At 32.8% G+C, this 26,018-nt stretch overlaps 2 protein-coding genes across 3 annotated transcripts; both read right to left on the bottom strand.

Annotated features, from left to right (window-relative positions):
• Positions 1-94: 94 nt before the first annotated feature.
• LOC111001412 (transmembrane protein 181) lies at positions 95-8,037 on the bottom strand. Its single transcript, XM_022271307.2, has 12 exons — positions 7,750-8,037; positions 7,572-7,675; positions 7,046-7,204; positions 6,534-6,636; positions 6,293-6,446; positions 5,204-5,284; positions 4,637-4,736; positions 3,885-4,012; positions 2,830-2,976; positions 1,879-1,981; positions 913-1,137; positions 95-669 (listed from the first exon to the last, which is right to left on the bottom strand). Exons 1-12 carry the CDS (start codon positions 7,896-7,898, stop codon positions 533-535), a joined length of 1,590 nt encoding a protein of 529 aa, XP_022126999.2. The 5' UTR covers positions 7,899-8,037; the 3' UTR covers positions 95-532.
• A 274-nt stretch (positions 8,038-8,311) lies between these two features.
• Positions 8,312-25,358, bottom strand: LOC111001416 (aminopeptidase N). 2 transcript variants are annotated; one of them, XM_022271311.2, is made up of 15 exons: positions 25,227-25,358; positions 19,828-20,018; positions 17,707-18,326; positions 17,281-17,436; positions 16,301-16,621; positions 15,617-15,800; positions 15,001-15,236; positions 14,240-14,420; positions 13,076-13,274; positions 12,237-12,511; positions 11,835-12,025; positions 10,840-11,007; positions 10,150-10,363; positions 9,653-9,800; positions 8,312-9,253 (listed from the first exon to the last, which is right to left on the bottom strand). In XM_022271311.2, exons 2-15 carry the CDS (start codon positions 20,008-20,010, stop codon positions 9,162-9,164), a joined length of 3,168 nt encoding a protein of 1,055 aa, XP_022127003.2. In that variant the 5' UTR covers positions 20,011-20,018; positions 25,227-25,358; the 3' UTR covers positions 8,312-9,161. The 2 variants fall into 2 exon arrangements, with proteins under 2 accessions (XP_022127003.2, XP_022127004.2); XM_022271312.2 differs by lacking the exons at positions 19,828-20,018; positions 25,227-25,358 and adding an exon at positions 18,772-18,869.
• Between the last annotated feature and the right edge of the window lie 660 nt (positions 25,359-26,018).

The following is a 26,018-nucleotide window of genomic DNA, read 5'->3' as shown; positions in this document are numbered from 1 at the left end:
TATCGCTTTAATTTTTTAATCTGCTTTCTATATACCTAATCTCAGTCTTCCAAACCTACAAATACGTTCTGTCAGTAATAATAGGAATTACGCCTTTGCGAATTTTTGTATTTTGAGAAATAACTTTTATTTGAATTAGATAAAGAATATAATGTTTAGAAGCTGACAAATAGTTAATGAATGTTAAAGTTTGGAAGCAATATATTTAATTCAGTCGTTGATTTATGGGCATTACCTACATCTTTCAATTTCATATATGACTTTAAGCCGAAGCGAGATTCCAACAAACTCCTTAGCTGCTGATCAATAAGTTTTATAAATATACAATAATCCTTCGCTAGTAAATTTATAGTTAAACGAAAAGTATTCTTCAAGTTTTAGTTTGTAATTATAATCTGTGGAGTTATTAAATTTTAAATGTCATAACGAATGAAACTTCGAAATTGGAACGTGAAAGAAAACAAATTTGTTCTAAATGGTCTATAATATAACAAGAGGAAGAAAAAACAGTTGAGGATCAAAATATATCGCATCATATTATGTTATCTGTATTTGCTCTGGAATGTGAGTTGAGAGGTCGGCGGCTTTCTTCGTCCGAGCCGTAGATGACGTCTTCATCCGAGTCATTGATCATAGAAAAAGCCGGATTGTCTTTGGTTATCGCTGTTTCTGTAAATAGCCAATTTATAAATTTAAAAAAAAAAATGTTGACTGACAGAAATGTATTAATAAGTGTTTTATTTTAAAATCTGTACAGTTGTATATTAATCTGATATTAAATCGATAACTTGGAAATTCTAGTGTTTTATTAACAAAGCAATAAAAGTGTGTTCCGTTTTGGTCCTTCGGGCCGGAAATTTTTATCAAACAATAAATAAGTCATCCCAAAGTTTAATTTTAAAGAATCCTTACCATGTAAAGATCCACTGCCAGGCGAGAATAAATAGGCCAAAGTATACAATTTAAAATTAAATAGGCCATACATAGCCATAAAAGGCGCTGATGTATCAAAATGGACCTTTGGCTGAGAGGCCCAGTAGTCTTGTAGTGCGGCCGGACCCCACGAATGTAAAGCCAAAATAGTAGTTATTGATAAAACCGATACTACGATTATGGATAGACAACGCAATCTTATATCTGAAAAAAAGAGTGTACTTATTTACACGCGTTAGAAGTTATACTTCTTTGACGTATGGAAAAAGATAACTACAATGCAGTAGGTAGTTACTAACGATACATATTAAAATTAATCAAAAAGATTTTATTGTAATAAATAAATTATTAGTAAATGCTATCACCGTCGTAACTATATGAAATTGATTTAAAAACGCCATGATAATATTTATTTTATCACACTGTTTAATTGTACTGTTACGAAACACGAGTTTTAAATATAAAAATACTAGAATATACAACTTGAACATAGTTTCCATGTCACCTAGAACTAACTTTATGATGTAGAATTCCGGTGTCTTTGTAAATAAATATGCATAAAAATTCACTCCCATCATTTTTCTCCCTCGAGCCAAAACAAGTTAACTTCAAAAACAAATTTTAGTTAAGTTATACTGTCCATGAACACTCAATGCCAGAAGGCTCGCGAGTGAGTTCCCGGCCTTTTAAGAACTTTCTCACAATCGAGTAGCCTGCAATATAGGCCACAACTTACGAGGGCATTATTTATTGAAGAAGTCTCATGGGTCCATCATTATGTAGGAATAATGAAAATAATATTATAATAATAGTAAGATCAAGATAGATTTACTATCTATGACATTTTGAATTTAACGCCCCAGGACATCTTGAATACCAAATGCAACACGTTTTTTTTAACTTAATTTCATAAATATCTACCCTCAAGTAAAATAATTTTCTTACCAAAAAACGGCATATTCCTTAAATCGCTATAAGCCTTAACAACAAGTATAAGCAGGTACAGAAAGTAAAGCGCGACAGCACTGAAGAATAATATTTTCACCACCTGAAATTAATTTAATATTAAATTATGAACTAACGCCACCTGGGAGTCATTATTGTATTCGTATCCGAATAATTAGGATATGTTGCAACCAACTAGCCAAATAAGCCGTTTAACTAACGGCCTGAAAGATATTCAGCCAGTTGATTAAACAGCTAGGCAAATGACTTGGATCGATGACGTTTCATTACTTGCCTAGCCTTGACTGTTAATTTGAATTTACTTCCACTTTTGCCACTCTCAAACTAGAAACGAAACTCTTCAAATTGTCAATATAGCGTCGACAAACCACAACTTTTAATGGTGTTTTCCAAAGTTTCATGAAAAACAACAAATACAATGGAAGTGTGTAGTCAATAATGTAAATTTGACCGAAGCAATTTAATTATAATTAATTATTTTTATATCATATGTTTCACCTTTTTCATTTCTGCCAAATAATTTTATTTAATTTAATTGTTTATTTCGGAAAACAAGGTTCCATAGCAAAGTTAGTAAATACAACTTAATAACTTTTAATAATGACTGTATTGTAGAAATTGTCTAAGCATTAGCCAGCCAGTTTATTAAATGTTCTAATAAACGCTATGGCCGGCTATCTTTCAGGCCGCTAGTTAAACGGCGTCGTTTAGTTAAACAAGGCCAGGCTAGCCTCTTAATTGAACGGCTGATTAAGCTAGTTGTCAGCGATATATATACATAAATTAAAAACATTATATTTCTTGCACAAACTAAACCTCATCGTTTTATATATATATTTTTGTATAGATCTAGTAGTAGATTTATATTTTTCGGGCAAACACATTTCATATTATTATTTTTTAAATATCGTATTTAAAACATTTCCTCACCCGAAAGTTGGGGTCCGTGTAGTAATTGAACGTAGGGTCGTAGAAGCCGTAGTATTTCTGCCAAACGGCGATGATCATCGCGGGAGTCCAAACAAATCCCACTAAGACCACTTTCAATAAGTAGAAAGATACGAAACTTCGCTCGTTCTGTAACAAGAAAAGCTTACTTTAAACCAAGACTTATTGTCCCGTTACGCTCATTGTAACGTTATGTTCATTGTACCGTTACGCTTATTGTACGCTTTGCCACGTCTATCTCTCTTGCACTCAATTGTATCCAAACGAAATAGTGATAATTCAATTTTGTTGCCCCATCCAAGTAGATCATCATCTGTTTTGATTTTTTAACAGCATCCATTCTCTTACCGGTACTCGGTCTTTCTTGTATACCCAAGTGAGGAGGGGGACCGTTCGATAGGCTCCTGCGCGAGAATACTTACAACCGATGACGCGAGGTCACGCTTCTTGTGCTTACTTTTTTTATTGGGCAGGAGGTTAATATGATGATAAAGGATACCATGTTGTCAATAAGGCAGACATGGACAGTCTCAAGAGTCTCTCAGCGGGCTTGCGAGTGCGAAGGCTAAATTAAAAAAAAAAATAGTCCCTCAAGGTTGGATCAAATTTATTAATAGTTGTTAGTTGGATAAACATTTTTGACGTGACAACGTCTTATATTTCAATGGAAAAGAAGAAAACATGACTCATGCGGCGTTACGTCGCTCTGATTCAAGGGCAAGTGCAAGAGCGAGAGCGAGTGTGAGAGCGCGGAACGAGCGACAAAGAGGCACTATCGGCCTCCGCGTTCGTTTGTTAAAAAATTGATATAATTGTATTTATGCGTACAAATAAATGCACCGTGATCAATGCAATTGAGATTTTCATTTAACCCGCTATAGTGTATATCAATACAAAATATCTTTCAAATAAAATTAAAATTTTCTTTTGAAAGCAACTGTTCCATCAGTATTTTCTTATGACGTCAGTAAACCGACTTTACAGACAACCGATTTTTTTTCCTAACAGTAACAAAAATATAAAAAAATAATGTATACCTGTCGGAGCCCATGGTATAGAGCGAGCCAGGAGAGCATGACACATGCGAGGAACGTGGTCTGGAATACTGAGTCTATCAGCGGAGCGAAACACCCGCCAGAGACCAGGCGAAGTGGGTAAATGGGGTCTGAAAATTAAAGATCTTGTAGTTTAATTTGGCGACTGATTTTAATCAAAATATTATATTATGTCTAAACACCAATTATATAAGGATTATGAACACCGAAAAAACTTCATTGTTTTAGTGTTTACTGGCGTGTATGCGTCATAGGGACTGGTGTGTCGCCATCTTGCCTTCCGATTTTCAAAAAAAGAATATTAAATTTGAATTTCAAAGCAAAAAAACATGACGTTTGATTACTGGTACGTCCGCGACCAGTGCGACGCCATTTTGACATCAACATTTTGGCGTATTTTTTTGAATTGAAAATTATTAATGTTCAATTTCAATTTCAACCGACACTCAACAAAGTTAAAATCAATCATAGTTTTGAGAAATAATCAGACAATTTACAGAAAAACATGACGTTTGTTTACTGGCTCAGTGCGTCATAGGGACTGGCACGACGCCATCTTGCTTGCAATATTGGCGGGGGTTTTAACTTAAGAATAATAAATTTAAATTTTTAAAACCAATAGACTAAAAATAACCATTGGTGTAGGTTCTATAGTCACTAATAAATAATCTGAAATACTCTGTTACTTCAACATTAACATATATGAAAAAATGTGTTTGAGAAATTATACGTACCATTATATAACAATAACATTGGTAATAAAATGGAGAGCCATTTTTGTTCAATCGCCCAGTCTTGAGTTGAGTATTTACGCAATGTATGGGCAAACCAACACTGGAAAGATTTCAGATTAAATTAACTTTATTTCAATAGAGCTTAATGTGCAGTGGCTAAGTCTCTGAGGTCAAAGGTTCAATCCCTAAATAGATATAGAAATATTCAGGTTGAATGTATTGAACCTAATTAATGAATTACACTATACTAAAGTAATTACCCTAGTAAAAAAACAGTAAACATAATTTTGTAATTACCCATTTTCTACGTCCGGGAATCGAACCGGCTACAATAAATATAATTTTGTAGAAGCATCAATTGAGAAATACTAAATGGAAAAGATATTTTTTTTCTCAATGTATGTAATTTTTGTGTTTACGATATCTCAATTCTCTATTTATGATGCCGACTTATAGAATAATCAATTGTGCAATTGTATTCAATTGTCTCTTCAACGCAACGCAAACTCAATGTGTATGAAAGAGACAAAAAGTCAGTTAATTTATATTACAAAGGAAATAACTTACGGCAACTGTAAATGTGGTGAGAAGGAAGATGAACCTGAACCAAGTTTCCATTTGAGTGAAGCCCGGATTATAAGTTTTGAACTGAAATAAGAAATATAATTATCCTTATCATACTCGTTGCACGTAACATATAAACGAAAGAGACAAAACTATATTTATCAGATATTTTTTTGATATCCTATCCTTTATTTATGTTGACGATATGTTAGGGGCGTAGAGCGGGCAAGAAGAACTGGCAAGAAACTCTCCGCCACTCTTTTTAATCGACAAGTTTTGAGTCATACGAATTGTTTGTAAGGTAAGATATTTGAACTGGAGAAAATCAATCCCAAAATCATTTTAATAATCGTCAAATATATAAAAAGCTCTATTTAAATATATATTGCATGCGTAAATGTTTTATATCAATAACATTAAAAAAAGTGTTATTAACGAGTGAATCTGAAACTATATAATCTGGAGATAGCCTGTGTTCTGTATTCTTAATAAGGTCAACAAGGTCCAAAAGGTTCTTGGCAACTTCTGAAGTCTCGAGTGTGTCTTTCAAATTTCTCTTTAGCAAACATTCAGAGAAAAAACAATTAGACGTATAATTGTTTTTTTATTTTTGTCATTATTGTAATTTTTACTTTTTCCGTAAACTTTTTTCTTGACTGCCAGACTTTTAACTTTTTTTCGTGCTCTGTTTTTTTCTTGGCTGCCTAACATTTGAATTTTTTTGGAAACTGTTTTTTTCTTTTTTGCCTAACATTTAACTTTTTTCTTGACTGCCAGACTTTTAACTTTTTTCGTGAACTGTATTTTTTCTTGGCTGCCTAACATTTGAATTTTTTTGTAAACTGTTTTTTTCTTTGTTGCCTAACATTTAACTTTTTTCGTGAACTGTTTTTTTCTTGGCCGCCTAACATTTTTTTTGCTTGACTGCTAGACTTTTAACTTTTTTTCTTGACTGCTAGATTTTTAACTTTTTTTCGTGCACTGTTTTTTTTCTTGCCTGATTGATTACCAGACTTTTAACTTTCGGTCGTAAGGATTATCATAAGCCTATCAATACACTTATTCCAAGATGCCTAAATTTTATTTACTTACATAGAACATGACTTCCCGTATGTTGTAGCGTTTGTGGAACTCATGGAGACCGTAAAATCGTACGTTAAGCATATAATGGGTGTACTCGGGCGAACCCAGATGAAGCACCATAACTTCCTCGCATATTTGCTTCTTGCATTTTAAATGTTGTGTTCTAAAAATTAATGTTCTATGCTCAGTTACACGTTAAGCAAATCGTCAATGATATATTGGTAGATATTTGTATGGTTTTAATAATTACCGATTCGTTGCTTCCGTTTCCGGTACAAGGTTGGTAGTGGTGTGATCGCTGAGAACGCCATCTATCGATATACTCACTTGGAAGCTTTTGTCAAATATCTCTTCTGTAAAGGAATAAGGTATTGAGTGATACTAAATAAAAAAACGGCCCAAAAAACCTTTTTTGTATTTAATAGGAGGCAAACAGGCAGGAGGATCATCAGGTGATCCACCTGTCTGTTGGTGAGAGTAAAGTAAGTACACTTACATCGCGTGTGTGTTCATCGGCCTTTCAAGAATTTATTTATTATTATTTTTAATATTTTAAATTAATATTATTTTTTATAGACGGGGGGGGCAACCGGCTAGAAGGCTTACCTGATCTTAAATACCGCCGCCCATGGTCACTGAATGCTACAGGGCTCGCGAGTGCATTGCCGGCCTTTATTATTTTATTTCTAATAATATTTTTATTTGCTGACCGGGAGGAATAGAAAGGGTTGGTTTAAAAAAATGAAACTGCTACAAACTCACCATCATTATTATCAGTAACGATCTCAGCCAATAACCATAATTGTTGGACACGCGTGCCCAAAGCTGGACTGTGCAGGTGAAAGGGACCGCTAAATATCGAGGAGGCGTTCCTGAGGACACTTGCCCCTGATATTGACGTGGTTATAGTGGGTGAAGGGCCTGCAAAGTATTTAAATTGATAATATTGTATATTAAATAATAAATCATTTAAGTATTTTTTAATTCACGGAATATGGTTAAAAGGAGAACCTATTAAGAAAATACTTAGCGCAAAATAATTTTGAGCACACCCTAATTCAACTACTTACCCTCACTTTTACCCCATCACACAAAACAGCCAAATTAGGTATTACCTACTTACTGAAATGTATCTAATTATTTTTTGTTGTTTTTCCCCTTTTATAAATTTTCCAAACTTTATGTAAATATTATGATTCTATCTCTGGTTATATATTTTAGTTTAATCGTATTATATATAATTTTGTGAGAGGAAATAAATAAATAAAAATAATTTAAAGATTTTGACCTGCTAATCCTATGAATACTCCAAGACCGAAACAAGCAAAAAATGCTATAAAAACCATTACAAATTCTCCTTTGTGCATCGAATAAACCCTCATTTGAACGGACCTGAAATGATATTTATTGAAAAAATATTGAAAAAGGTTTATTTTTTTTTGATAAACAAAATCGAAAATACATACCTCTCACACCGATCGTGATGATAAGCGGGGGCAATATATTTATTAAATTCGCTAAACAAGTCACTAAATTGTGACAAGGTATTGCGAATTTTATAATTCCATCCACCATTTGGTAAATGGTAGGAATATCCTACATTTGCCGTATCCATTATTAATTATACTAATAAATACAACAAAAACAATAAAATTTAACTATAAAGGGACTAAAAAGCAATACATTCGCGAATTTACGCGTAATTTTATTGAGAACGATGTAGCGCGATGCTTGTTTACAAGCATTATTGATTTTCGCGGCAATCGGTACAAGTCATAGACACGCCATTTTGATTGGATACTAAAGTGACGTGGCTTTAAGAAAAGCACAGATTAGAGTAATCTTTGGTGATATAAATGATTAAGCTATATTACAAATATCTATTAATTATAGAATCACCATTAAGTGATGATTTAAAAAAAACTACCGCTTATGTAACTATTATTGATTTTTTTAGAATGGCAATATTTCAGTTCAGCTTTTCAATTTTAGAACTATTTTATACATAGGTAACACAATCAAACTATATTAAAATCAATATCATTTATTAACGCAATTTCACAACAAATAATTACCACTTTAGCTTAGCATATAACTTAAAATTAATTTACCTAAAATTGTATTTTTTTAAATTAATTATAACATTAACACTGGGACTTTGAACAAATTGTGGAGGTGTTTCAAATAAAATTAATAGCACTTTTCAAACAAAACTCTCGTTTGTATCTTTTCAACATAGCTATGGAAGTGATACTAAGTGCCAAATCTCAAACCTTTTACAGTCAACTCAAAAACAAGTACCGAGAGGCAACTAGTTACTATTTATTATATTATTAGCACGCTTTAAAGGACGGCTTTGAATCGAGGTTAAAAAATTCCATCACACTACCCCTTACCAATTAGTAATTTTCTTTTAGCGTGAGAATTTTTTAAGTAAAGAATTATTTTTATAATACAAAATTGCAAGTTTTTTAACTATGTATTTCATCATAATTCTAAAATATACGAAGAACTTGTAATATTTACAAATAAATAGACTAAACTGTGTACGATTATTGTGAACACGTTTAAGTTCATAAGAGTAAAGAAAAGACAATGAAATAGAATAGTTTGAACACAATCCTATTCATATAAAACCTATTTTAGCTATACCTTTTCTTTACTCTGTGGCATAGGTGATTTATAAAGATTCATTCTTAGTCTAGAACAACACAGCCTTTGATGTATTTTATAAGAAAAAGCTTGATTTTAGAAGAAAAACACATAGATTAGGAATAAAAAGAATCGTCTTACGATTTGTCCTTTTCGTAAATTAAGATTAAAATTGTGAATATACAAGGTGGGTTGCCATTTTAAACATAAAGGAAAGTAACGTTGTCTATGTGCTGGCAGTGGTGTTATCGGAGATTTTTATTGTGATATTCTGCGACCATGGAGATTCTGTCGTTGTTACGTTTTGTGAAGCGTATTCTGAAATGAAGATATTATTAGACTTAGGATCCTTCAAGAAAAGAGCGTACTAATTTTTAAAAGGCCGGCAACTCACTTCCTTGCAATGTGAGTGTCCGTGGGTGACGGTATCAATTAACATCAGGTGAGCCAACTGCCCGTTTGCCTTCTATTACATTTAAAAAATCAAATAAATAAATTGGTGACGCACAAAGTACGACTTTGTCCAAAATGTCGCACCGCCTTGTAAAGAGGTTGCATGAAAAAAAACATTAAAACACAAATTCCTATTAAGTATAGATAGAGACAGTCTGACTTCGATGTTTATATTTGACAAGTAGATAAGGATGGCTATATGCGTAGAGCGAGAGATAATATTTTCAGAATGCAAGTAATTTTTAAACTAATACGTAAACTTACCTTGCAAAAAGTTCTCGAACCAGTTATTAATTCCTCTAGAATATGTCTGGATCCAGTCAATTCTAAGTGTGGCAGTATCTACGATCTTTTGCAGGGTTTGAGACATCGGCAACAACCTCTCTTTGTGCTGCATCGCGAATCTTTTTAACTATGAAATTCATTAATATAATGTATATGTGTAATATATAGCAGGGATAATTGATGGCATTTTTGGTATAGACTAGAGTAAAGAGCGCTGTTTAACAAAAACATTAGACAGTAAAAACTTTTTGATGACAATTGATATTGCCCTTAATGAGGTGTTGGTTTTTAAGCTACTGCATAGATTTTATCGCAAGTTTTGAGCGCGGCAACCGAATCAAGAGGTTCCGTAACGAAAATAAAAACCTAACACACCATAACGTAATATAGGTGCGGCCAATCTATATAAATAAATATATAAGAAATAATCTATATAAATTGATTTCTACATGATGCACTTATCCAAAATAACTTACCTTATCCAACTCATCACTGTCAGCAATAAACCCGAACACCATGTTCAATATATTGGAAAATGTAAACGGGTCCAATTCAGTGAACACATTGTATACTCTATCGAAATTGCGTATGAAGAAGCTCTGAGTGAGGTGAGTGCCTTCGGGCGGGTCCGCCCCCCATACCGTTGCAGCGTATTGCTTAGGAATCTCGGTTAAGCTCTTTTCTAGAAGGCTGTTAAACAAAATAATATAAAAGGTGTTCAAAAAAAGGTTAATAATTGAAACCCTAACGAGATTCTTCTGAAATGCGTGGATATTAATTAGATTTATATAGATTAGAGGATAGAAATTTATGGACGTCAATATTAAAAAATTCGGTCTAAATGTACATTTATACAGACAACAAGAAAATAAAAATACTTTTTTAATCGAAAAAAAAAATGATTTACAAGGAAATTGTAAGGAACTGCAATCATCAAGCCTAGTTCAAACAATTCGTATGACTCAAAATTTGGAAATTTAAAAGAGTGGCGGAGAGTTTCTTGCCAGTTCTTCTTGTCCGCTCTACGCCCTTGACTTGAAAATTTTGTATAAATGGCCAATGTATGAAATATATGTAAAACAACGTTTCGTACATGAGTATGATAATTCTGAAATCGTATTTGAGTCCATCCAAGTGGTACTAAATTATAGAGACAATTGACTTACAAGGTGATGAGTGACTCCTGTCGAGTGCTGGGTAAATTGGTGATGATTAGCGTCTTCACAGCCGGGTCGGTGCTATTCTGGAACACGTCCCAGAGGAACAGGAATTCCTTGCGACCGCCGTGACGTATCGCAATGTTGTACACCAAAGAGCGGAGATAACTTGGGATGCTGCAATTACATGGTACAGATTTTTGGTAATTCCGGAATCAACAATCAGAACTTTCTAATTGACGTAAAAAAAGTTTGAAAGGAGTGTTTGAGAATGTTCCATGTAGTCTTCCAAGTGTGTTAATTTTCTTTTGTTCGCGGAATCTAGTATATTTTAATATTATTTGTCCGGTTGTATTTACTTTATTTGATTTATATTGATTATCAAATATGAGTGTATTGCATTGTATTGCAATCTATCCGTCGCCAAAAATTAATTGTCTTCGTATGGTTTGGTTATTGGGATGCAGATAGGAGATCGATCGACTGTCACGGTCTGATCTCAGATTGTTGATTAATTATTGGGTTCGGGCGTTAGGGTCCTTAAAGGAAAGAGCATTAAATTCTTAAAACCAAAAAGCACTCGCGAGCTCTCTAGCATTTGTGTCTATGGGCAACATCAGATGAGCCTCCTGCCCGTTTACCCACTGTTCTATTAAAAAATTTGAGCTGTCACGGGACGCCTGGCAGATGTGAAACATCGACATTATTTTGTAAAAGTAATATGCAGAAAAGAACAGATTGTGATAGAAACTAAATATGTCATAATCATAAAATAAAATATTACGATTTTTTCCCAGATAACGATGACTATTTGTTGAATAAACATTATTTTCATTAAATATTTTTAATGTGAAATTTACTACTGCTAGACTGTATATCATATAGCGTGGCGATGCGTCGCCACGGCATGCGTCGCCACGCCAGAAATCGGTTTTACGTGCGGCTATAGATGTTTCACATCAAAATACATAACTTAAGAGTTAGTCAATACAAGTTCTACTTACCTATTATTCTCCGGATGTTCCATCCAATTTCGGAACTCGCTCTGGGCCCAATTGAGACAACGAGGCGCCTCCACCATACACTCCCAGAGAAGAAGATTCTCAATTAACAGAGCCTCGTTATCGTCCGCGGGTTTGGATAGCCCGTAGTTTAGAGTTTTTAATTGTTTCTCTATGAGTAATCTTACGTAATCCTGTAAATATTTGATATTTAGTATTTACGCGACGTATGTCCAAAATCGGTTAATTTTCAATAAATTGAGTGTAAGTGGCTAAAAAAGATCGCTGGAACGCGAAGGCCGCCAGTTGCCCTGTTTTATATTAAATTATTATAATTTTACTGTATTACAGATTTACAGTATTACTGCAACGAATTGTAAATTGTTAATTAATAAATTAACATACTTGGAAATACATATATCCAGAAGTGGTCTTCAAGTTGTACTTCAAAAACGCCATATTATCCAACAACATGTCCCAAACTATTTTCGAATCTTCCCCATTTATGACGCAGCTGGTTAGACCCAGCGCGTAGCTATAATTCAATAGATTCGCTTTCGCCAAGTTGAAGGCGTCGTCTATTAGTTGAGCTTTCGCTATCGGTTCATTAATGTTGCCAGCTTTTAGAGCTTTGCTTAGAAGTTCCCAATTCTTTTGATCGTAATTTACTCTGTAGTAACCTAAATTATAAAATTAGTGTCATTAAAGTGATATTTAGAATTCATAAACTTTCATTTAAGCTATTTTTTTGAATTGACGCTGATTGGGACATCAGTTTGTGGGAATCAATTTTGTGTGTTTGTCTCTGATCATTACATACATATATTTTTAACTATAAACATTTTAATAAAATCTCGGAACTACCCTCATTAATTATTTATATTTTGAAGGTATCTTTTAAATTGTTTCATTGTTAAATCACTTAACCAACTCACTGATACTTTATATGTGTTTATAACAATTCATTTTTAAATAAAATCAATTATTTATATGTTAATTACTAGATGACTTGGTGAGTTTCACACATATAATTATATTTTTTTAAAGAACAAGGACTTACTTATTTGTTTCCTACCGTTAAATACTTTACTGATCTTTCACAAATTTTACTAGATTATAATAAACCAAATCAGTCCGTTTTTGATTGTATTAAGTATAAAAATAAGTTTAAATATTTTTCTAAAATTACTTACAAATTCTAAAGCAGGAAAATAAACGAAGAAAGAAATTAAAAAAGGTCATACCAATAGCTCCGATATTCACGTACAAAGCCTCCGAATCGTTCAAAGGTATTTTAGTTGTCACAGATTTATCCTTCAGCCACACTTTGGGCTCGTAGGACCATTTCTCGCTGGGAGTGAACGACGACGCGTAAGTTATAGGAATCTGCCAAATTTGCTTCTCCATAGATTTGTAGGGTGTCTTTGCACTCGTGAATAGACGCTGTGAATATAGTTACTAGTATAATAATACAACTGAATATAGTTACTAGTATAATAATACATCTGAATATAGTTACTAGTACAATAAACAAATAAAACTATCACGTCTTGTACCTCACCTATATAATTTATAGCGAAATAACTATGAAGAGGTCCATCAGGCAAATGGTACAGAGGCAGACCTTACGCTTTGGATGATGATATCAAAAAAATCGCGGGTCCCATTGGGAATGGATGCAAATAGTTCGGGAAAGTGAAAGATGGCAAGCCTGGGAGGAGGCCTTTACCAGAGAGGTTTCCTGATACATACTAACTTATAAAAATAGTTACTAACACATAAGATAACCAGATATTAGTGGAACAGGAAATAACTTTTGGCTAAAAATAACGACTGCCGGCGTCTTCCCTGGGAGAAACTACCTCCGCCTCCGGAGGCCGCCAACCTCACTAAATGGGTGTCCATGGGCTGCGATAACTGCCTTTTTAGGACATTTGGCGTATTGTCACGTGACGCGGACCGTGAAACCTCCAGCCATCACGGTGATGGATGACGGAAATTGCTGCGGTTGGAGAAAGACAAGACAAGGTCGGAGTGGTATCTAGGTAAAGCTTATCTTACATATATATTTATACATAGAAGATTTTCGGAGATTTCTTTAAATGTATTAAAACCAGTGGCGCTACAATCTTATTACGTTTGGGCCTAAGATTTCTGTAACTGTTTCTTGACCATTGGCCTATCTAATATATAGGCAAGTTAGTGATCACTGTGCCTGACACAAGCCATCGATTTTTTTGAGTCAAGGTAAACTGGTATCAAGATGTTTTCCTTCACTGTTCGAGCGAATGTTAAATTCACACAGAAAGAAACTCCATTGGTGAAGACGATGATCGCACTGTTTATTGTTTACCTATTGTTTTAAATAAAAAGATATAAAATCGCCCTTCAAACATGTTTAATCTTACCTGTTCAAACAAAACTTGTCCGTTAGTATAGTCCCGTCTAACGAATAAAACCGGATATCCGGCTTGTCTTGTCCACGAGTTCATGAATTTAACGAGCGAGACGTCCTTTAAAAATGTATCGTTTACTGTCGCCTCGGACATCGATTGCCATAGATCGTTTTCCTCTGCGTTCTGGTATTGCCTGATGCATTTTCAATATACATTTAACACTAAGATTTATTAGAAATATATCAGAAATGGTGCAGAAATTTAAATAAGGAAACTAGATTAAATTACTTAACGATCACAAGTTACCTACATTCTAATTATCGCATGTTCGCATGTTAGTCTTAAGTGGTAAGAAGTATCCCGGATATATACACTACTGTGGTAAGGGAATAAATTGAACACTCTTGTTTTCTAAATATAAATTAAAACTATAGATGGAAATTCTACTAAACATTTATATCAACCAATACTTTTAAAGCGTGTATTTTTTCGCGATCAATTTCCCACTTGCTTGCTCCCTACTCTCGCTACATGGCTTACTTCATGCTACGTTCGCCTTCTCTCACTCTCTCAATCGCTCTCTCCCTTTTCTACGACAAAAACGCTGCACATCTTCGTGACGTTTCATTCGTAAAAAAATTACCTTCATGCACTTAAAGAAAACGTCACAAAACTTCTTAAGGTAAGTTCATTAAATTTACCTTTCGTATATCAAACATTTAAATTCCCACAAATTTGAGACCTATGTGAACATTAATGGTTTAATTACTTACCATTTCTCCAAATAAATGGCCAATCCCTTCAAGAACAACTCTTGCGATATCGTATGGTTCAGCATTCGTATGAGATTCGCCCCCTTCGCGTACGATATTTCGTCGAACTTCTGCGATATTTCTGACGCGTCAATAACTTGTCTTGATACGGGGGACGTGTTTTTCAGCGAATCCGTTCGGAGTAGGCTCATTTTATCTCTAGTAAATGATAGGAGCATTTCCCAATCCGGTTCAATCTGAAAATGGACATAATAGAAGCGAACATTTCTTTATATAATATATATATATATTGGATAGACCATATTTTATGTGCGACGAAGACAAAGATTGTTTGGGATAACAAGGGCCAAAACCAGTCTGTTGCACAGATTCTCGTTAAAAAAGACGTTGCTTACTGAATACTGTCTCCGACTCTATTGAAATGTTTATATGTTCGCAGAGTAAGGTCACAGTAGCGATATTGTGTATGTTATGTATTTAATGCCAACAAGCCCACTGGCATTAAGTGTCCATTGGCGGCGGTATAACTTAACATTTATAACTTCTGGATTTACATTTTCTACGATAGTACAATCCCTGTTTATTTGTAAAAATAGAAAAAATATTCTCGTCTTACATGATTAACGCCCACATACTCGACATAGGTAGCAAATCCCTCGTTCAACCACAGATCAGTCCACCACTTCATGGTGACGAGATTCCCGAACCACTGATGAGCCAGCTCGTGTGAGACATCAATGGCCACTCCCCGTTTCTCCCCCGGCATACCTTCCTTTTCGTCAAATAAGAGGGTTGTCTCTCTATAACGAGTGTTACCCAATTTAATATATTTTTTTTAATTGAAGAGCATTTTGGGCGCGGCATGTCATACGAATTCGCCTTGAAGGACGACTCGCTAGTACGGTGAAAAAAAAAAACATAATTCGACATGTGTCAGGCACAGATGGCTGATTGCCTCCTTGCCTAGTATACTAGAAAGAATGCTTATCTTTAAGTCCGTTTACGACGATAGTTCTATGTGACAACGTCATTACAAAACATTGATGAAATTATTGCATACTTTTATGAATAAAATTGAATAGTTTTTATTTAATGATCACTATTTTGTACTGATCCAAAGGAGTGAATTCTCGGGCGCATAGGCCAATCGAGTGGAAGCGAGATAGACGCGGCGCAAGCGTACACTGATCGTAACTGTACAATGAGCGTAACGGGACAATGAGTCATGCTTTTTAGTGCGTACGTCCAAAATACGAGACAGAAATATGATGCCTCTTTTTTCAAATAAAAAAATGGTTACCTGAATGTAATCAAACCCCAGTTCTCCATAGCTCCACTGGAAAAATCCGGTATCGCGATCAGATCCAACTTGTCCAAGGCATAAGGCACCCCAAACACCTCTTCATAGAACGCCAGCAATTTCGGTGTTATTGTCAACGCGTAATTAGCTTTGTGTATCAGCCCTGGTTGCGTCCAAACCCTTATTGGTTTAAGTTTGTTGTCTTTTCCGGTGTAATTTGTTTCTACATAGCTAAAATCTGATAGTACATAAGCAACTAAGTATGTAGACATGTTGACTGATCGTTCGAAGTGCGTCCATTGCCAACCGGGGTCGTCTGATCTGAAAGTTTTAAAAAGATTAACTGTCAACCGTTGACCATTTTTTCCAAGAAATATCATACAATTTTCGAATATCGGGAATCAATATCTAATGACACTCAGAATTACTAACGAAGCTGCAAAGACATTTACATACATAATTATAAATCTTGATTGCTTGATTCTAATTTCCAACTAAATAACACATCCGGGTTTGGAATCGCAGTACTACCACACCTGAGAGAAAAATAAAACCGAAATTTCGATTGACGAATGCAAATTTATTTTTATTTGTAGTGGCCAGTTGCATTTGAATAAAAACTTTTTGGTCTGCGAAAGTAGTTACCATCTCAAATTCATGATAATGTGTAGGGAACTTTACTTTCTCTTTACGTAAAAAAATATGTGTCAAGGTTTCCAGCTCTTCTATAAAAACTTAATCGTAAATATCATAAAAATATATATAGAAATAAATTAATTACTTATATCTTTTTTTATTTATTTAAATAACAATTTTTATTCACTGATAAACTATGTGTGAGTGCAATAATATTATTTTAAATTAAAAAAAATTATACACATTACACAAAAGATTGCTGTCAAGTAGCCATTTTGATATGAATTTAGTACACACAATCAATTAATCACAGTAAATCAATTATAGAATGGAAAAACACTTACATAGGCTCCTGCATAGCAACCTTCATGTTAGAGAGAACCGATATATTCTGTGGATGTGCAATGCTGATTTCAAACTTGGCTTTAAATGCAGGCTCGTCAAAGCAGGGGAAGGCTGCACGGGCTGAAGTAGGTTCAAATTGAGTTGCTGCTAGCTCTCTAAAATGGTCAATATAATAGTTATTTTTAATTTACTAGAAATACAATAATGTTTATGTAATAAAAACACTACACAAATAAGAATAATAAATAGTTTTTCAAATTACATTACATTCCAGGTTTAGGTCAGTTAATTACCTGAGTCTACTTAATTCTTTGCTTAAAAGAGTCAACATAACCTGCTATCAACATTATTTATATATTATCTATGGCTAGTGATCTAAGAAATAAATTTTCATAGACAGATATAGATGCTGAAGAAAAACAAACCTTATATCATTATTGGCATCTTTGTAACTGCTCTTATAGAAGCCAGTTAACGAATTACTAATTCTACCTTCAAATGAGAGCTGCAGAGTATAATCTACATTTGGGTTCAACATTGTTTCTAATGTCAATATTAATCTATCACCAGAACTGGCCCTAATGGATAGAATTTGTATATTCCGCACATGACTATGAGTTACTTGAGTTTGCAGTGTTGGTATTGTGACAGGCTCGGGTTCTGTAGTTGTAGTAATAGCTTCAGTTGAATTCTCAATGTTTGAATCAGTTGCACCCTCAGTTGTAATACTTTCAGTTGCATTTTCTGCATCACGTTTTGTCCTGTCTGATTTTAATGTATCTACTTCTTCATAAATTTGTTCAGTTAAGGTTGCATTTTTAATTATTAAGCCTTTTGAGTGTAATATTATTTCTTTTACTTTTTGCTTGGCATGTATTGTGATGTATGAATTTCCAGTGAAAAGTGACTGATTTAAATCAGCTCTTATTTTTAGTCTGTAGAAGCTTGGCACAACTGTTGAGGGAAGTCTTAAGTCTGGTGCCAGTGAAGTTGATTGACCGAAAGGCTCTGCTTCATTCCAGAAGTCATCTAACTTTTGCGCGACCTGTAAAAGTTAAGTGTGAATTTTATATTTACACTAAGAATAAGAATAATATATTTTTGTAGGCAAGTATAATTTCCTATAATAAATTTAGATACAAACAGCATAAAGCATCTTACACTGTAATTGGCTATGTATTCAAGGAAACATTGTTCTCTAACTTTTTGGTGAGTTAAGGAAGGAAACATCTATACAAAATTTTATTTTTCCCCATAGGACAATTAATATAAATTTATAATTCACAATGAAACATCACATAAAGAGAATAACACTGAAAAAGGAAAATGTTACAGAAATTTATTAAATAATTCTCAAAATTATAAGAGATTTATTTTAATTAATTAATATTAGCTCTTTTATCATTTAAATCACTGGTATATATAACAATAGAAAAATGGTGGTTTTTATTTTTTTTACGTTATGCTGTGCAACGTTCATCATTACTTACATTGATAGTCTCACATCTCACTATAAAATGTAAAGCAAAATATACAAATAGTGTTTTTAAAGGATATAATAACATGTTAATAACCGCTTAAGTTTATATAAATACTTTGTTTACGACCAAAATATATTATAACAAGAGTATTTAATTCTTTGGTATTAGTTATACATTGTAATTTGCAAATGTTAACACATTTTTATTTTTTTATATAATTCACTAAATCTATTCCATTATATTAACTACAAACATGAACAACTGCGATTGTTCATTTGAATTTCCATATTATTCGTCAAAACATAGTGTCATTTGACACTTGACACTAAGTAAGTATGCCCTGGATCAACCAGAAAATATTAAAAATCTATGGATTTTGAAACTAACTGGGTATATTATATCGAAAAGTAATTAACGTGTTATATAAATATATATTTAAAATTAATTATGTAAATCTTTTTCGTCACTACACTCTTCACAAGTCGTCCCAAAATCAAAATCACAATTACAACAGAATAACATAAGAATTTAACCTAAGTAGGAATATTATTATCATTAGAGCAAAGGGCGAAATCTGAACGCAAATTCGCTTACGTAATTCAGTGATAAAATTTGTTCATTCATATAATTATTAGGCTTTATCTATAGGTTATCACAACTTTGATATCTACAGTAAAAAAAATTATAAGACCATTAAAAGCACGACATAATTGTTACGAAAGAAAAGTAATTCCGAAGTTATAATAATTTATGAAGAAAACAAGAAAATTCAGAAACATCGTGTCTAAAATAATAAAAAATATATGAAAAATGCTTCTAAATATATATCATCTTCTTCTACTTCTAATACATCATAAATTAGAATTTATTCACTTGAAATCAAAAGCTCAACTGCCGGATTGCGAGATATATTTGTGGTACCTAATTGTAATGGACATCGAGGATATCTCATGTAAGTAGACTTCTATATTTTTGGACTCTTTAATTGTAGGGATGCTAATTAGCACATCAGTTGATAAAAATACACCCTTATGACGTCTAGTAAAAATTCTAAATTTAAATTACCGTATAGTAAGTGATGTAATAGACGATAATTCCAACTAGAGCGGCGATCAAGGCAGCACAGATGATGAAGCCGATACATATGCAGGTGGATATAAAGATTCCGCCCTTTCTCTCATAGTGGATTTCTGGATCACCGTGTGTTTCATATGCTAGGAACTGCTGTCGACTGCGTGAAAGCGACATCTTTTATTCTAGAAAGTAAGATTAAATACTTTATATTTATTTATTAAAGTTCAACACATCATATGCTTAATCTGCTTTATACGTATGCGTATGTTGCAAGCTTAAATAGATATTACATAAATAAAAAATAAATTATGTGTAAATAAAAAAAATCTGTTTAAGTAGTAAAGTTAAGTTTATTAAATTTTTATCATATCGTATTATGTATTTAATCTATAGTCTTCTAAACTTACTGAGGAAATCATTAACAACACTATGAAATAATGCTTTACGGTATAAATATTTTTTTATAAGAGCCATAGTGAAAGGAGGTAAGTTCTTAAGCTCAACATACCATACCAGTAGTGTCAGTAGTAAAGACAAAGTCCTTTATCAGTTGACGTTTCCTTGCAATATGTATTAAATAAATTGTTTTATAGTTCAGTATAACATTAATTAGCATCTAATGTTAAGAAAACCGGTCGATTGTTATCACTAATGAATAGCATTTAAATTACCATGTAATATATAGGTAGTGGTATGTGTTTGTATTATTATCGCACACCTGCTCCTTAGCGAATCGCTCGTATGCGGGTCGCGATAAAACTCGTAACAGTTATGCACTTTCGTACTACCAAAGACAAAAAGTATTGCCTTCATACAGACTTTTGGAACGTATATGTATTTTTAAATTAAATAAAAAAAATGTGTGGTGCCAGGGGACTGCCGAGGTAAAGATATTAGCTATTAGCTGTTTTTGTCACCTTATGCAATTATTATTTTTTTTTTATTTTTTTTTGGTTATGCAGTAATTTTTTCTTCGATATTAATTCAATCGACAACACTAACAGACTCAAACTAACACGCCTATTCATAGTTTGTCTCACTCTAACGCGTATTGGCCGCACCTATATTACGTCATATTGTGTTAGGTTTTATTTTCGCTACGGAATTTCTTGATTTGGTCGCCGCACTCAAAGCCCGCGATAATATCTATATAATAGCTTAAAAACATCTGTCATACATATTATAATGACAAAATTTGGTCGCATTTAATAATCGCTCGATGAAGGAAAATATTGTATGTTTACATATACGTATACGCTAAAAAGATCCATGCAACTTCCTCACAATCGAGAAGCGAGCAACATCGCAGCACTGCTCACGAGGGGACTCTTAGTATTGATTCGCATATTAAGTCCAAGCATCCGCCAATATTGTAGGACAATTTTGTAGGAATAAAGAAAAAACACAAATTATAGTTACTGAAAATTTCCAACGAGATTCATCACAGTTTTATTGTAAATCCGACACAGTCTACCTACCTTTTTCTTAATTTCATTAATTAAAACCATTAAAGGATGAGCGCAAGGTCCTTGTTCGTTGTACACTAATAACGACCCTTTTTCGCACTCCTCTACTGCTTCATTTAAGAATAAGTTAGAACTATTAATGCCCTAAGCCTGGTATCTTTCTTCTTTGTTATAGCTACTAGTATGGTTGCTCCTGATTTATATTAGTACTTGTTGTTGTAGTTTTGATTTGCATTGTATCTTATTTCAGTGAAACTTTTTGTGGAATATATCCACAAAAAGTTTCAATATATTGTTTGTTTCTTTATTGTATACAGATATATCTGTTTTGTTTCCTTAATAAATAAATATAGTAGCCGCCGTTATACAGTTTGTTTTACCTAATGTTAGAAGTTAATTTTTTTTTCAATTTAAAATCAATGAGGTTATATATCGTAATTAAATTTTGGAAATTAAAGCTATTATTATTATTTTAAGTTTAACAGCAAGGAAGTGCATGATTAGGATATTAGATCATAGTAAAAAGATGGTTACAAGAATGAGTAAATGTAAATTATTGTTTACATTAATACGAGATAACAGTGATTCATTTTTATTAACACGTTTAACGTATTTGCTATAGTTTCATTATGAATAGGCATGTAAAGAATGTGTTATAAGAACCGGCTGATATGAGGTAGAAAAACGAAATCATAGCTCCCTAAGGCTTGGAAGTTGGGTTTTAAGCTGCAAAGCAGTGGCTGCATTAGAAGAAGACATCTGTCACCAGATATCATTCCTTCATCGATGATATCTTCTTTAGCAGCCGGAATAAGTTCCTCGGCGCGTTTCAGGACCATCGCAGTGATGTGTAAGCGCAGATTGTACATGCCACTATAGATATTATGATAATAATATTATGTGGTAATTTGTATGGATTTTGATCTCAAAACTGTATCTGTTTTATTAATCACTTCCTATATAGGCTTTCTATGTACTAACTTAATTATTGTATTACGTTTGAAGTTTCAGTAAAACATACACATACCATTATTTACTAACGCACACAGAAACACACAAAATAGATAAAAAAGGAAATATAAGGAATAAGGTACATTTTAAGTGTGTTTTATGTGTGTTGTGGTTGTAACTGGGAGTGGCTCAGCATTATGCTGTGTTCCACAGCGCTGGTCAATCTGCCACAGACCATAATAGTTAGTTTGCGCCTCAAACGCAAAAATAGAAAAATAATTGGTTAATAGTAATAGTAATAAAAATTCATAGTGTAATTTAAGAAGTCTTGGAATTAAATAAGAAGAATGTTATGATTATTTCAGCAAAAAGTCCTTGTGTCAATTTTTAAATCTAATGAAAATTTAATTATGTTAAAGTTCGAATAAAATACCTTAGTTTAAATAATAAACACGTAAAAAAATATTTGTCAACACTTCCTTGCAATAATGCAGAAATACAGTAGAATTAAAATAATAAAAGAAAAAAGGAAGCAAGTGGCTAATCTCTTTCCGACAACCACTGTTCCAAAAAAGTAAATTAGATAAGTTGAGCGCAAAAAGTGCAAAACTACATACCTTAGACAAATATGTATCATCAAAGTAAAGCAATTAAATCGTACTTAAACAATGAAAAGGACACGAAAATAGAAAATTAAAACAGAACAAAGAGATGCTCATTCTACAGCAAAGAAACACAAATTTCTGAAGGAATCTATTAATATATCAAAAACAAGTAACAAGAGACATAAAAAAATTTCCAAGCTAGGAACAGTTTTTATTAGAAAATTCAATTAAAGTATTTTTATTTACGTATCATTTATGTTTCCCACCAAAACCAAACCTACGCTGAACTTTTATAAATATTTCAAGATGATAAATACCCAAAACCGACCAGCGGTTTTCGAATTATCTAAGGCCTGTTCCCTTACGATAGGTCCTTCAGCGTTCAAGGGAGTTTTAATACAAAGTCCATTGGTGCACAGCCGGAGATGGAACCTACGGCCTCAGGGATGTGAGTTTCACGCTGTAGCTCAATTATTTATTATTATTTTTTCATATGAATGCTTCCATATGTAACTTAAATTTCAATATTTGACATTTGTTTCAAACTGAAAGTGGTTACTCATATTAAAGGTTCAATGGTTATATCTTACGACGAATAGACTTCGGGTTATCAACTGTTTCAGCGTATAGCTGAAGTGTATAAAAAATTAATGTAAAAAAAAATGGAAATGTAACCTTTATTAATTACTATCAATAATCTGATCTTTGACACAGCTAGCTCTGATATACAACACACGTGAAAAATTTTAGGCAATTAAAAACATAATTAACTTGTAAAAACACCGAGTCTCGCAACGCAGTTCTTCTACCATAGTGATACCGCCGCCCATGGACACTCTCAATGCCAGAGGGCTTGCGAGTGCGTTACCGGCCTTTTAAGAATTGGTACGCTCTTTTCTTGAAGGACCCTAAGTCGAATTGGTTCAGAAATACTTCAGTCGAAATACTACATTATCTTAGCCATTGCATGGCAACACACCTCACACGTGTTATATTAAGTAAGATTGTTTAGATTACTTTAAAATTCCAGCTAATAATTTTATCCACAACGGGTCCAAAATAGCCTGAACTGTTTCGAGAAAAGGATAGTATGGTTGTGCCGCTTTTTTACTCGACTTAGCCTTAGCCAGATGTTTTTGTTTATATTTATTTTACAAAATAATATAATATATCATAGTATGTTACATTAGAAAACCGCTGTGGTTTGTATTAATGTAAGCATAGCAGTCTTGTTTAGGAGCGACAAATGCATATAAAAGTAGTTTTTTAATTTAGAAGTTATGTTGTTTAGCGTTAGGCTATTTAATGTTTGGGTAGACTATTTATTGTTCGACTATAATATAGTGTTCGACTGGAATTTATTTACTTTTTCTGTTATAGGTAGTATTTTGCAGTTAAAAAATAATTTTCATAATAAATATATAATAGGTGTGTATAGTATTAAAGATGAGAATTAAAACTAAATAAAAAGTTTGGTCCCTGTGACAGTTTTCATTTAACACCGGTAGTATTAATAAATAAAATATATTTATATATATATATACAATTAATAAATTTTTAATATTGCTATATCATATTTATTTAAGTCTTGGAAGGGGCGAAGACTACTTCAAGCCCTTAATCATCGTGGTCAGTCTGCCCCAGCTTTGAGAAAATCATTCAGCCTTGAAACTGTGAACCCTCTGATTCTACTACTCCATCAGTTATTTTTATTCATTTATTATTCGTATTTATCGTTTTTTATTTCATTTCATTAAAACTTGACAGCGCAAATAATGAAAATAACTTGAAACATATGTATTGTAAATAATATGACGCAATGTATTATTTCTTATATAATTGTGACAACGAATGCAATATATGATATATTATATTGAGGAAATAATTTAAATTTGTAATTAAAATTCTACTTTATTTACTTATAAAGAATAATCGTTAAATTCTGTCCTAAACTATCCTGGGTTTGATTACCAGGGCAACAATAATTTTGGATACACAAATACTGAAACGTCCGCAGTATTTCCTTATATATCAATGTTAATTCATTCAAAGGCAAAGATTGAGTGTATTACGCTTATGAAGGTACCCGCAAATTTTGGTTGAATGTTTTTTTCGTTTTACTAATTGTTAAAATTTGTACACATCAAGAAAAGTCAAGGTTACGAAGTAGAAATGTGTTTTGAGTATACAGTTCGAACGTAGTACAGCGGATTGTTGCAAATCTGCGAAAATGTTTTGTAATACGATTCGGTTTCACTCAACAAGCATGACAAATAGCCAATTATATCACATTGTGTTATAACATATCCTTGAAACACGACGCCCACTAAATACGGAATAATTAAAAGTTATTAATAATATTACGTACCATAAACAAGCGATCCTCATTTCACTACACAATCACAGAAGCACAGATCACAATCGAATTTTAAAAATTAAAAAACGTGGGAAAATGTACGAATGTGTCAAGAGTTGCGCGCGCAATACCGTTCCATGGCGATATGCATGTTTCAGTGACGTTACTTTACCTGAACACGGCCAATTAATTAAAACTTATATATGTTGTTATTAAGCACTTTATTACCTACGCAATAAAGAACAATATCTCAATAACATAGCTCAGCTTATATGAGTCACAGACAATGCATGACGTTTCGAAGTGCGTTAATAATTTGATTTTAACGGCAACTTGCGTTTATTAATTTTTAATTAGTGTTTTGGTCATACCTTTTTTTAGCTATGTTTTTACTTGCGCAGGTTGTGTGTTACTTATGATTTTATAAAGGTTCCTAAATATTTATTTAAACTTAAATTATAATTATGGTGATATTTCTATAATTTTGTATTCTTACTATCATGCATACAACAAAAAAGTGATAATATGGCCAGAGATGTAATACAAAATATATTTTCAAATATTTACATAAGGAAAGGAATACATTCATCATTGTGTAATTATAATGTATATAAACATTTTAAGTGATATTTTATCATTATACTTCTGGTAAAAAAACTGATTTTATAATTATGTAATTTATATTGTAAAAGATTTCTTTGCCTAAAGATTTTAACGCATGTCGAAACGTCCCGTCATCCCGTAGCCATATTTGCTCAAATTACGTATATTGTATTAATAGTAATACTATTAGTTATTAGTAAT

The sequence above is a fragment of the Pieris rapae genome, chromosome 7 (assembly GCF_905147795.1).
Source record: "Pieris rapae chromosome 7, ilPieRapa1.1, whole genome shotgun sequence".
NCBI lineage: Eukaryota > Metazoa > Arthropoda > Insecta > Lepidoptera > Pieridae > Pieris > Pieris rapae.
The sequence above is the reverse complement of the archived record's forward strand: the minus strand, read 5'-3'. Positions and strand labels throughout refer to the sequence as shown.

Bases quoted from the DNA above. Each gene is read 5' to 3' on its own strand.
- LOC111001412 (XM_022271307.2), bottom strand. From the start codon at position 7,898: ATGGATACGGCAAATGTAGGATATTCCTACCATTTACCAAATGGTGGA. The intron at 7,676-7,749 runs GTATGTATTTTC...ATATCATTTCAG, and splicing joins CATCACGATCGGTGTGAGAG to GTCCGTTCAAATGAGGGTTT. The intron at 5,285-6,292 runs GTAAGTAAATAA...TTCTTATTTCAG, and splicing joins TACGGGAAGTCATGTTCTAT to TTCAAAACTTATAATCCGGG.
- LOC111001416 (XM_022271311.2), bottom strand. From the start codon at position 20,010: ATGTCGCTTTCACGCAGTCGACAGCAGTTCCTAGCATATGAAACACAC. The intron at 14,421-15,000 runs GTAAGTAATTAA...AAAATGCATCAG, and splicing joins GCCATTTATTTGGAGAAATG to GCAATACCAGAACGCAGAGG. The intron at 13,275-14,239 runs GTAAGATTAAAC...CTATATTCACAG, and splicing joins GACAAGTTTTGTTTGAACAG to CGTCTATTCACGAGTGCAAA.